General features: G+C 53.8%; 4 protein-coding genes across 4 annotated transcripts; 2 read left to right on the forward strand and 2 right to left on the reverse strand.

Moving 5' to 3' along the window:
• Positions 1-602: 602 nt before the first annotated feature.
• On the reverse strand, positions 603-1,457 carry INS49_001697 (uncharacterized protein; the record flags this gene model as incomplete). The annotated part of the gene is made up of 2 exons (XM_043162521.1): positions 603-1,301; positions 1,359-1,457. The coding sequence occupies 2 exons, from the start codon at positions 1,455-1,457 to the stop codon at positions 603-605; spliced, it is 798 nt and encodes a 265-aa protein (XP_043031027.1).
• A 2,924-nt stretch (positions 1,458-4,381) lies between these two features.
• Positions 4,382-5,087, forward strand: INS49_001698 (uncharacterized protein; the record flags this gene model as incomplete). The annotated part of the gene is made up of 2 exons (XM_043162522.1): positions 4,382-4,460; positions 4,510-5,087. 2 exons carry the CDS (start codon positions 4,382-4,384, stop codon positions 5,085-5,087), a joined length of 657 nt encoding a protein of 218 aa, XP_043031028.1.
• A 1,293-nt stretch (positions 5,088-6,380) lies between these two features.
• INS49_001699 (uncharacterized protein) lies at positions 6,381-7,309 on the reverse strand (the record flags this gene model as incomplete). Its single annotated transcript, XM_043162523.1, has 2 exons — positions 6,381-7,186; positions 7,243-7,309. The coding sequence occupies 2 exons, from the start codon at positions 7,307-7,309 to the stop codon at positions 6,381-6,383; spliced, it is 873 nt and encodes a 290-aa protein (XP_043031029.1).
• Positions 7,310-8,473: 1,164 nt separating this feature from the next.
• INS49_001700 (uncharacterized protein) lies at positions 8,474-10,290 on the forward strand (the record flags this gene model as incomplete). Its single annotated transcript, XM_043162524.1, has 2 exons — positions 8,474-9,891; positions 9,948-10,290. The coding sequence occupies 2 exons, from the start codon at positions 8,474-8,476 to the stop codon at positions 10,288-10,290; spliced, it is 1,761 nt and encodes a 586-aa protein (XP_043031030.1).
• Positions 10,291-12,066: the final 1,776 nt, after the last annotated feature.

Raw genomic sequence — 12,066 nt, forward strand, 5'->3', positions numbered from 1 at the left:
GACTCCTTTGTAGGAAGCAACCCAGAATGAACACGGGGCTGCCAATTGTGCCGAAGTGGGCCATGGAAGTCCAACGCTTCCAGTTCAGACAGCGTCGGTTACTTCAGCATGGACTATCGGAGGACTGAGGCATTGAAAATGATAAGACACATATTCATGGAGAAGCGATTTGGAAGATATGAGTAAAGGAGAATGAGATTTTGTGTATAACTGATACTAGTTATCAGCTATTAGAGGTATACAGCATTTTGTGAATTTCAGTCGTTGCATCCGGCCGAAAAAGCTGCCAAACCATCAGAGTCGAGCGGTTCAAAAGGAAGTAGCAACCTATTTAATACAATCTTTTGCCTGAACCAAGTTCTCTCTCGCTTTGATGCCCACAGTCGCCGTTGAATACTTTCCTGCTGGCGGCAATCCTTCTCTGAGGCACGATATCTTGGATGAGACACTACCTGTAGCCTTGCAACCTGTCCGAGTGGCGGCAGCGCACGCTATCAGGGGATTTATGAGAAATTGTCGCTCCCGGCAAAACGCCGGTTCTGCGAAAGGTCATGATGTCAGGGACTCGATGTATCAGACTCATTCAGGGCAGCGGTGCAGCTTTATCCAGTAGTGGTGGGAGGAGTCGCAGTGTTGGTATAAGGTGATCTCGCGATGAAGGTCTCAACAGGAGTTGCCGGGTTCGCCGTAGGAGAGTCCACTACTGGGAAGGTCTCAATAGGAGTCTCAGGGTTCGCAGTAGGAGAGTCCACCACGGGGAAGGTCTCGATAGGAGTTTCGGGATTCGCCGTAGGAGAGTCCACCTCTGGGACAGTTTCGATAGGGGTCGCGACTTGACTTGGGATAACCGTCACGGTTCCCTGTCGGACTTTGACGCGGAAGGTCTGAGGGACTGTGACAGGCTCAGAGGTGATCACATCCGTGGTGGTGGGAGGCAGTGGTTCTGAAGTTGGGACACCCGCATCGGAAGTGATTGCAGTCGGCTCGGAAGTGATCACGTCTGTGGTGGTAGGAGGTAGCGGTTCTGAAGTCGGAGTGTCCGCATCAGAAGCAATTGCCGTGGGTTCAGAGGTGACCACATCTGTGGTGGTAGGTGGCAGGTCCTGTCTCGGGAAGATTCCAACAGATGTGATCACGGCTGGGTCAGAAGTAACTATTCCAACGCTGGTGGGAGGAAGCACCGGGTCCGACGTGGGAATATCCAGAACGCTCGTGACATCAGGAATAGCTGTGCCACCTGCAGCCGTAGACTCCTGTCGTCTACGCTGACTATGAATGCTACGGACAGCATTGTACGGCAACTGGATATGCCCGGTTAGTCTGTGGGTAAGGTATTGGTGGTTGAAGCTAATACTAACACCTCTAGCTCGGCCTCCCATAGACGGGACTGCGGTTGGAATAGCTTGGACCGTCCAAGCAGTGGTGATGATCAGCATAGATGCAGCGGAGTACTTCATTTTGATCTGGTCGGGATACTGTCTGGGATACCGGATGGTAGGAGAGTATTGGATCAAGCGGGGGTTTAAGCGGAAAGCTGCCGGCAGCCAGTTGAAAAGCGAATTGGGCTTTACAGTGTTCGAGATGGAATGCTCTTGAAAGAATTGGTCTGAGCTGAAAGCAGGTCCAAGTATCCAAAGCAACAGCGAGGCTGCCATTCTTATACTTTCCAAATTTAATCCCCGAAATGTGCGCTTGCTAAATCGTCTCGAAGATGTCCATGAATCTGCTCTGCCTGGACCTTGAAAGGCCTCATTACCAGGAAGGACTGAGGCTCAGTCTGAAGATGAGACACGGCTGCAGCCTGGAGAGTAATCCAGGCATGATGTCCTCACTCGGCATTGTAGGTGACAATACTAAGTGAATTGAGGGCTATGATAGACCGATGATTAATTAGCCCACAATAGATAGAAAAGTGAGTCCATACTTCCCCCTGATCGCTGTGCTGCCTACCGCAAATGGTATCCGAGAGGTAGACCACTTCGGCGGCCAGTCAGCATGATTAACTTGAAAGTACTGGATAGCCCCCTTGCTCCACGACACAAGTGGTCGGATGTAATCTGCTGACAGCAACTGAGACAGTCGCATAACACAAGCGAGCCGAGCCCCAAGCGAAAGTCCGAGGCTAGACCGCAGAGGCCAAATTTTCGACCGTATCATTTGAGGCAATTGGGAATTCCGTGGGCGTCTCTGACACAATTCCAATTGCACGGTCTCCCCAAGGCAGCCTCCAAAAAAAAAAAAAAAAAAAAAAAAAAGGCTCTGCCTAAATGCCAGAGAGTCATCCTCAACCTTGTACATATCGTCGTCGCAGCACATGCTCGCACTCCAAGATTTGAAGTATTCGGATAGGCAGAAACTCAAGTGTACGAACATTTGGGTCTTGTAATGAAATATTTGAAGCCCTGCACATCTGGATGCAGTGTTTCCAAACAGCGAAATTTAATTAATTTTACTTTGCCATCAAATTCTCAGTGTTTGTGGATTGGAAAAGAGCAGAGACAGCCACATGGCCATGTACTTGTTCATAGGCCAGGACTGTCACGCTGCACCACTCAGATCGCAACGGCTGGTCACAGCAACTAGAACGTTGCGGCTTGAGCTGCTTTGCAAGTTGTAAAGTAAGAACATGGGTCATTAGAAAAGAAAAATTGATACAGGCACTGGAGCCGACGACCCCATATGCAAGTGGGTTTGCCGGCGTTGTGACATCTCCGCAATCGAGAATCCGCAGAGCTCCAGTACATCGGGAGAGTTTAAATTTGGCAGATCCTCGCCGTGAGTTGATTGTATGTGATTCATCTCGTTGACTCAGCAAACACTCTGTTGTAAACTCTCGGCTTTGAACCGACTCGGTCTCTACTCCGCAAATAGCACGCCCAGAGTTTACATTTAGACCTCAACCGAACTCGGGCGTGGGCCACATGGTACGCTCACGATAGATTTTACGTTTTGGTAATTAATTATATGCCGCTTGTATAGATTCAGACCGTCGGTCAGAGAAGGGCAAGACGTTATTGCCTTGCTAGTCCCGCACTTAACCAATTACTCCCGGAGCGAATCGAGACTAGGCAGACGAGAATACGAGAGTTAATCACACAGCAGCGATGCCCAGGAGGGCAAAAGAGGCCGTGAGCAGGTCGTCCCTACTCTTGCTTCCCGGTTTGTGGTGCACGTAGGTCCATGGCAAATGGACTGCCACCCCTACCTCCTGCCCCCTATATCTCGCAGTTGGCCGCAGCCTTGTGCAAAAGTTTAAGCATAAGAGCCGAACAAGGGCCGTCTTCTTGGCAGCTCGAGGAGGGAACCGTCCGGTGTTTTGAAACCCAATCGGAGAGGCTGTGCGCCTGAGGGACTGGATCTTGGGGGAGCGCAAAGCTACACCATTGGTCAAACGCTAGCATGCCGCATATGAGGCCACCCCTGACAATTTTGGACGTCACGCGCTGGCATCTCGCTGGCATAGTAGACGCCCGCATTGTTGTTCCCATCGTCCAACGTCCAGGGCACCCAGGCAGCGGCCAGTCTCTACCCAGGCGACTGGACAACAACATCAGACCGTACGTCAAGCAAGGTTCCCGACTTCGGGCGTTTGGTTGATGATGTCAAACAAACCGGCAAACCCGACTGGCGCTGCTGCTTGGCAACCGATGAAGCTCACGATGTTGGCTGATCAAGCCGCCGCCTTGCGATGAACCTATCGACGCCCGAAGCCCGACGTCACAAGACGGGACATTACAGGAACACACTTGACGGCCGGCGGCAGCCTCTTCCAATAGCCAAAACAGGCTTGACTGGCTATGACATGCCCGAGTGTGCCTCCCACAGTGAGACAAGCTACCAAGATCTCCGGATCGTCAGGGGATCCAACCAACAGAGCCGACCAACCAGATCCCGAATGATGTCCAGCCTGTGTGTGCATTAGGCCACAGGCCCTCGACCGCCATGTCTTGTCCTGCGGTCGGTGCTACCTGTGCTCGGAGCGCAGTTGAGCATACGCTTTGTTATTACGCCGTGCTATTTTTGAGTGACTGGCCACCCCTGGCATGCCTAAATGGCCGTTACCCCTGACCTGCCCGACGGGGACGCCAGCCACCTCCACGACACGGGTCACGCTATAGCAACTCGAATAATTCGGCGGCGGTGCAGTCACGCTTCGGTAGGTTACATTTTAAATGAAGTCCATGCTCATGGCGTTGTTGGCAAAGGATTCAAAAGGCGAGCACCGTCCCTCCAGTGCGGGAAGGTTGCCTTGTGTGTCCATCAACAACTCCTACTGTTCATTCACACCCTCCTTGCTACGTTGCTACCACATCAAGACCGACACCACAGTACCTCTTCTCTGTAGCAACAGCAGTATCACTCGCTTCAACTCACATTCATCATGAAGCTGTCTCTCGTCACTGTCACCTTCCTCACCGGCTCTGCCCTTGCAACATGGGGCACCGGCGGTGGCGACGAAGGTGATCATGACAAGTGCAAGGACTCTGGCGACAAGGGCGGCTGGAAGAGGCTCCTCAACGGCCGCACATGGGGCCACGGCGGCGGACAAGGACTGCACAACCGAGGACTCTGGGGAGAAGACCAAGACACACGGCCACGGCGGCGGCGGTGGCGGAGAGATGACCTACTCCACCATCTACGAGACCCAGACCCAGACCATCACATCCTGCGCGCCAGATGTCGATGACTGCCCCGGCGAGCAGTACACAACCGTTACTGTCGCGGTCTCAACGACGCTCTGCCCAGTCACCGAGACCCAGCCCATCCCGGTCACGACTGCTCCCGTCGCGCCACCACCCGTTCAGACCACCCCCGTCAAGACCACCTCCATCGCAACGCCGCCCGCGCCACCTGTTGTGCCGTCGGTTGTGCCATCTGGCAAGCCCAGCACTCCCGTCGTGGTCCCACCAGTGCCTACCACACCGGCGACCCTGTCCACGCGGACCACGCTGAGGCCAACCAACACGCTACCCCCCAGCAACGGCACAACGACCGCGACGCGCCCACCGGTCGTCACAGCCGGTGCCGCATCCAACGGCGTTGGTGCCGGTGTGGCCCTGGCCGCCCTGTTGGCCGCCATGGTCTAAGACTCACGACCGCAGCGATGAAAGCAGTGCGTCTATGGAGAGGAGGCGCAACGCTTTTTCCTTTCACCTCTTCACTTCTTGTAGTATAATCAAGATTTCTTTTTTTCTCTTCGCATACCCAGGCGCATCGGCCTAGACATTTTTTGGGAACGGACGAGGTCACGACCGATCAGTACCATGAAACCTGATCACAGCTTGTGGAATTGAGTGATGACAGCGAAGGTAGCGAGCGGCAATGATTCACGGCTAAGACATAATTAGCATAATGAAATGCCATAATAGCTATTCTTGAACAACCAAAACTTGGCCACAACACCAATCGCCTGTGATATGTTGACTCCCACTGCACTGAGCGTCAATAATTACCCGTTCAGCACTGTGACAGCCGCTCAAGCCGCGCAAAGCACGCCCAGCCAGGTTTATTGTTAAATCGGACGGAAACACGCAGGTAGCCAAGGCCGGCCTGAGGTTGCATCACTGTATTCGTGTTCGTCTGTTGTCCGGTGAATAAAACGACGTCACCCACTCAACGGCTATTATCACAGGTCGGGAAAGCCATTGCGAGGTGAGAGGAGTCGGCAGATCCCTGTTGATGCACCAGCCATCTGAAAAAAAGACTCCGAGCATTGTCTAATATCATGCAATGCTATAGGTGGCTCGTTGTAGGTCAGCTGCATGATTCAAAGCTTCCACGTCGACGGCCTCCTGTGTCGTTCTTTTTTTAGTGCCCCTGATTCGTCCTTCCGTCTCCTGTTGAACGCTGGAGACCGTCCATCCCATCTATCCGTCCGAAGATTCGCTCGACATGCCGAAGCTTAACCATGGCCGGGCGATCCTCGCGGAGTCCGTGGTTGCTATTGGACCGCAGCGCAAAGTTTTTGGAAGCCTTGATTTCTCAACGACATCGTCAGTAGCTTCCGCGTGGTTGGGACGACGCTGGTATTTGACGTGTACATCAAGGAGGCTTCCCAATCGCAAGAGTCATGTCGCATTGGAATGCAAGGCAGATTGGCTGGCCGCCTCGCATTCGCAAAGATGGGGGTCGGGGGCATGCTGGTGCAGTGAGGTACTTGGAGCGGCGGCGCAAGAAGTCAGCCTGTGAAGATATACGGCTGCACGAATGGTTAGCCTGCGCGCGGAAAGATGTTCTCGTGCTACTCACCATAAAGCGCGCAAATGGTTGTCTGGTACCGTCAAGATCCTGGTGAGGCTGATTCTGCGCAAAGCTGCTCCCAACAGCCGGATGGCAGCTGGTTCAAGGAATGTGCCCGGGTACCCTTGATGATGCGGGCTTCACACAGAGCCCAGCTTGCGAGCGACATCCTCCAGTCGTGAGCCCTCACTCAATAGCTCCCTGGTCACCTCCCGGTCGCGGCCCATGTCCCCGAACACGACCAGCTTGACCACGTCGCCGTCATCGCCAATGACGAGCCGCCCCGATCGGCCGTCTTTCCAGTCGACCCGGACCTGCTTCGCCTCGGTGTCCGCCGCGCTGATCGCCAAGAGCGGGCTGCTCTCCGCCAGCTCCTCCGCGTCCCTCCGCTTGCCATCCAGGCCCACGGCCCTGCGCAGGTCCGCGATGACGGACACGCGGTTGTGGTACCGCACAATGTCCCGGCGCAGACACCTCACGAAGCCCGACAGGTCCTGGCGCCTCTCCGGGGCCGCGTCCCCGTTCTCGCCGCCCGTCCTCGCCGGCTTCGGAGCAGGCAGGTACCGCGCCGCCAGGCCACCGAGCGGGATGCACGGTGGGGCCGTGTGGCGGTGCACACGCAGGAACCGCTTTCTCTGCTCATTCCCAGAGTAGGGCCGGTTCAGCAGCACGAAGTAGGGCCGCAGGAACTTGGACCGCGTCATGACCTCGATGCGCACGCCCAGGACGTTGCCGCCGTCGACGGCGTTCGGGTCCGGGTCGCGCACGCGGAAGGTGGTGATGCCGGCGCAGGCGCGGTAGAGACAGTGCTGGTCGTAGGCTATCTGCTTCTCGAGGCGCTCCTGTAGCCCCTTTGCGCTGGTGTCTGCTGTGATTGCCTGGCGCGCGGGGCTTGTTGTGAGAAGGACGCTGGCTTGGAGGCGGACCTGGCCCCTGAGTGTTTCCACTGTGTGTTTTTGATCAGCAACTATAATCCATGAAATTTGGGCGGGAATGAAATACCTCGTGCCTTGAGATCTGAAATCTCATCGTCTATTTCTGCTTCTGATGTCATATTTGCTGTGCTCATATTCCGTTGTTGAGGGGACGCGCGATGGTGAAGGTGACGCGTCTTAATCTCCAATTGAATTGTGGTGTTTACTTATAATTTTGGTCTACGGGCTGGGTGCAGATAAGTCTTATTCACACTGGGGTAGTTTCGGGGGACGAACAACGGCTTGTTCGCCCACCTGGGGAACAAGCCCAGATGCCGTTCTAGCCGATCTCAAATGTGTTTAGACCTGCTGTACACATCCACAGATTTTATGAAAAATTATTTCCGTAGCCAGAGAGGGAGTAGTAGAGCCGGATACTAGAATTACTGTCGTCATGCCCAGCGTTGAATTGTCCGCTCGGCAATTGCGGCATCTGGCGCCACAGTTGCATCCAGATGCAGGGGATGCAAAGCACGTCGGAACTTGTGACCCGAGCTTGTGATAAGCTTAAACCGACTTCCTTGCATTTACATGATGGGTCTTGCAAATAATATCACTGTGGACTCGAGTGTTGGTCAAGGTCTCACAAGCCTCGAACCGCTGGTAGGAATGCCAGTCATGGCAGCTTGACGTCGACCTGCTCAAGCTAGGCCGTCTTGGGTGCCTTGTCCTCGAGTTCGGGGCTCGAGACAAGATCCAAAAATGGCCAGTAACACACACACACACACGTGCGGAAACAGAACGATCCAGGGAGTCATATCTGACTTCTTGCATCGTGTTGTTCCCGGACTGGCTTTGTGCACTCTCTCACATGAAGTAATTCGGTCGGCCTATACCGAGTCGGGGGGCGTCTTTGACGTCGTCGCCTCTCAGGCCACGGTAAGCCGCATCGACGCTCGGGCCAGTTAGCGGCAGCTTCCTTGCAGGCTCCCCCGAATTCTAGAATCTTTGGGGGGCGACGACTCGGCTCGACTTCACTTGTCGCACAAGCTCGTCCACCTTGAAGAGGCCAGCAAGACCTCTCGACAAGGCGACTCATTCCACTGTCTTTCATGGATTCGTTCGCCTCATACTGACCTTCACGTCTTTCCTTCGCTTGCCGTTTCTCCTTAACCTCAAAATCCGGCCTCCAGAGCTCGAAACCCAACTTTCTCGACCATCCTTGTGCCTACGTCTCCTTCGCCACTACTTCAGTCGGCGTCGAACGCTTCAACGACTTGACCACCCATTTCCTTTTTTACCCATTTCAGAAACCGCCTATGGGTGTCCGAACTCGACGTGCCGCCAAATTCTCGCAAGAGAACGGGTCCCCGCTGTCCGTGGCCACCTCTGCGGACGAATCCTCAGGCAGTTTGCCCAACGGCAAGGCCAAGGGGAAGGGCAAGAAGAAGATGAACAACATAGAGCAGCGGAGAAAGGGCGCCGTGAAAGCAGACTCGACCACCGCCGCCGATAGCCTCATGGCGCACGAATCCTTCAACCTCGACGAGCCGGTCCCCAAGACGCCCTCGCTGAACAACCATGGGTTCCTCGACCTGCCCAGGCACGACCAGAGGAACTTTGGGCTGCTTGTGCTGCTGTACTTCCTACAAGGTGTGCCGCTGGGCCTGGCGACAGGATCTGTTCCGTTCCTGCTGAAGAGCCATATGTCCTACGCCGAGATTGGTATTTTCAGTCTGGCCTCGTACCCATACTCCCTCAAGCTACTATGGAGCCCTATCGTGGATGCTATCTGGAGCCCAAAGGTCGGCCGAAGAAAGAGTTGGATTCTGCCCATCCAGCTCCTGTCTGGCATGGGGATGCTGTGGCTGGGCTCCGAGGTCGAGGACATGATGGCAATGGTTGGCAAAGAGAACGGCCCGACCGTGTGGAACTTTACGGGGTGGTGGTTTTTCCTCGTCCTTATGTGCGCCACCCAGGATATCGCTGTCGACGGGTGGGCTCTCACGCTCCTGACCCCTGGCAATGTCTCCTACGCCTCTACGGCACAGACTGTCGGCCTGACAGCCGGCCAGTTTCTTTCCTACACCGTTTTCTTGGCCTTCAACTCAAAGGATTTCGCCAACCGATACTTTCGCGCCGAGCCCCTGGACTCCGGCCTCATCAGCCTCGGCGGATACTTGAACTTTGCGGGCTGGCTCTACATCATCGTCACCATCGGCCTGGCCACCCTGAAGAGGGAAGAGAGGACCAGGAACGAGGATGGCATTTGGGATGTCTACAAGATCATGTGGGGCGTGCTTAAGCTCAAGAGCGTCCAGACCATAATGATTGTCCATCTTATTGCCAAGATCGGGTTCCAGGCGAACGACGGTGTCACCAACCTGAAACTTCTGGACAAGGGCTTCGGCACGGACAACATGGCTCTGACGGTCCTGATCGACTTCCCCTTCGAGATTGGCCTGGGCTACTACGCCGGTGTATGGTCGCAAAAGTACACGCCGATGCGACTTTGGTCCTGGGGCTTCATGGGCCGCTTGGTAGCTGCTGTCTTTGCGCAGTTCACAGTCATCATTTTCCCAGAGCAGGGCGTCACTTTCTGGTATCTGCTGGTGGTCATTGCCGAGCACATCTTCTCCACGTTCATGAACACCATCATGTTTGTGGCTGTGTCAGCCTTCCATGCCAGGATAGCGGATCCAGTCATTGGCGGCACCTATATGACTCTCCTTGCGACGTAAGCTGTTCTCTGACCCTCGATGACGATAATTCACCTGCTAACTCGTGACATAGCATTTCCAACCTGGGCGGCACACTGCCACGGTACTTTGTCCTCCGACTTGTGGACGAGCTCACCAGCGCCACATGTCACCCTCCCACTTCGATCTCTGACACAGCTGCCAACGTTAAAGGCCCGCTTGTTACCCAGCCATTCTCTTGCTCTGTCCAGGCCGACAAGGAAAGGTGCATCAACGGCGGCGGAACCTGCGAGATGATCCGCGATGGGTACTACTTAGTCAACATCATGTGTGTTGTCGTTGGTCTCGTGACATTTGTTCTGTATATCAGGCCCAAGGTCCTGCATTTGCAGAGCTTGCCGATGAGAGCATGGAGGCTGTCGGCAGTTGGCAAGTAGCGGTTAGCAAGAGATTTACATAGAATATTTAGATGAGATTGTATAATACGAGGAAAATCATTCGCTTTCTGACACTGAATGTCTGCTTTTCCGCTTTCGTCAGACTTTTCGACATTTACTCGTCCCCTCATTTGTCAAAGTTCCAACTTTCCTTGCTGGCAACGTGTCCAGTGGGTGGGTTGCTTATCTCCTACACCGAAGGCTTGTGTCACGGCTTTGAGGTCATGGCAACCAGGACGTCTTTACTCTCGTCATGCGGTTGATCTCGCTCAGGACTTGCGGCAGAAACGCCATCACCAACCGGATTCCCCTTTCGAGTCTCTCATGAATGCATTGCACCCAAGACCACGCTTTGGTAAGTGTTTTGAAGTGCATCGAGAGCATGTTATGCACACCCATCTACTGGGGCGCGAGGACATGCCCTTTCCCACATTCTCTTGCCTTGTCAGGCATGCTACACAAGATGAATCTCTTTCCAAAGACATGTCGAAGGTTGTGGTGCCAAAGTTGTGGGTTGTGGAACAGAAGAGCATGTCCACTGCTGGCACAAGGCCGCGTAGGTTTGACATGCGTAGAGCTTGGTGTGACTGAGAAACCACATGACGGTTCTCGAGTCACTGCTTGAACCTCTCTCTTTAAGAATTGGAACAGATTCTTGCCCATCAAAGCTTCTTGGCTGCCAAGGTAGTGTCCGCCTGCAAGCTTTAGAGGAAGCAGCCGTGCCTTCCCCACGCTTAGACCCTGCCGCACCTTCCATGAGCGACTGTCCCTTCACATTTAGATGGCAAAAAAGTCCCTGTTTTCCCATCCCAGTAGTCCAATCGTCAAGTCGCATGATTTGAATCTCGAAATACTAACTGTTTTCCAAGAGCTTAGGGTTCGATCTGGGGGCAGAGGGAAGCTGTGGGATCACACACAGCTCTAGCAAGAAGTCTTCCAACAAAAAGTCAACGCGTAAGTACAGATCTCCTTATATCTCCCCTTCCGCTTGACGATTTGACTCTGGGCTTGCTGTGACTATGATGTGGCCAGCCCCAGTGGGGTATGGCAGCCTCCTTTTTTGTACACCTCCACAACTCTCAACTCTTATGGCCAGTGGTCTTCACTCTGGTACCTCAAGGACATAAACCCTTGGAGTCTGAGAAGCTCTAGGAAATAGAGCTTTGGGATGGGTGATGTATGTTGGCACAACACATGCTTTATAACAAGACTGGTTTGTCGTGCTCAACAGGGCACAGCAACAAACGGAGCACGTGTACATAGGTAGCTGTATGCTTTCGACGGTGACTTTAAGTATTCATGAGTCAAATACAAATATCATCCCATCTGAGGTACCGCTTTGCTTCCACTGAGAGTTTGCGCGATGATATCATGCTGTTCTCATGATCCTAGCTGTATGTGGAGAGAAGTTATGACTGAAAGACTTTCCAAGGATCCACATTGTGAGCATGTACAGCTCCGAAGCTGTTTTGGAATGAGTCTCATTAGATTTTTTCTCTGTCACTTGAGCAACAGCTACATCAATTGTCTTAGCTGTCATTTTCATGCTCACTCAATCCAAAAGGCCTCCAAAGTTCCCAGCCCCGACCTGGCGTACATAAGCAGGAGCATTTCCCTGATACCCGCTCCGTGCTACCGGGTTGCCCATCCGCCTAGTCCCTAAGAGCAAGACTCAATATCTCTTGCATTGCTTGAGAACACGGTTCCATTGGTTGATGCGCAATGCTTCAATAATTGCACTTAAGAATGCCATGCCAGCGCCGATACCGTTCAATA

This window comes from Diaporthe citri (genome assembly GCF_014595645.1).
Source record: "Diaporthe citri strain NFHF-8-4 chromosome Unknown scaffold_1, whole genome shotgun sequence".
NCBI classification, from domain to species: Eukaryota; Fungi; Ascomycota; class Sordariomycetes; order Diaporthales; family Diaporthaceae; genus Diaporthe; species Diaporthe citri.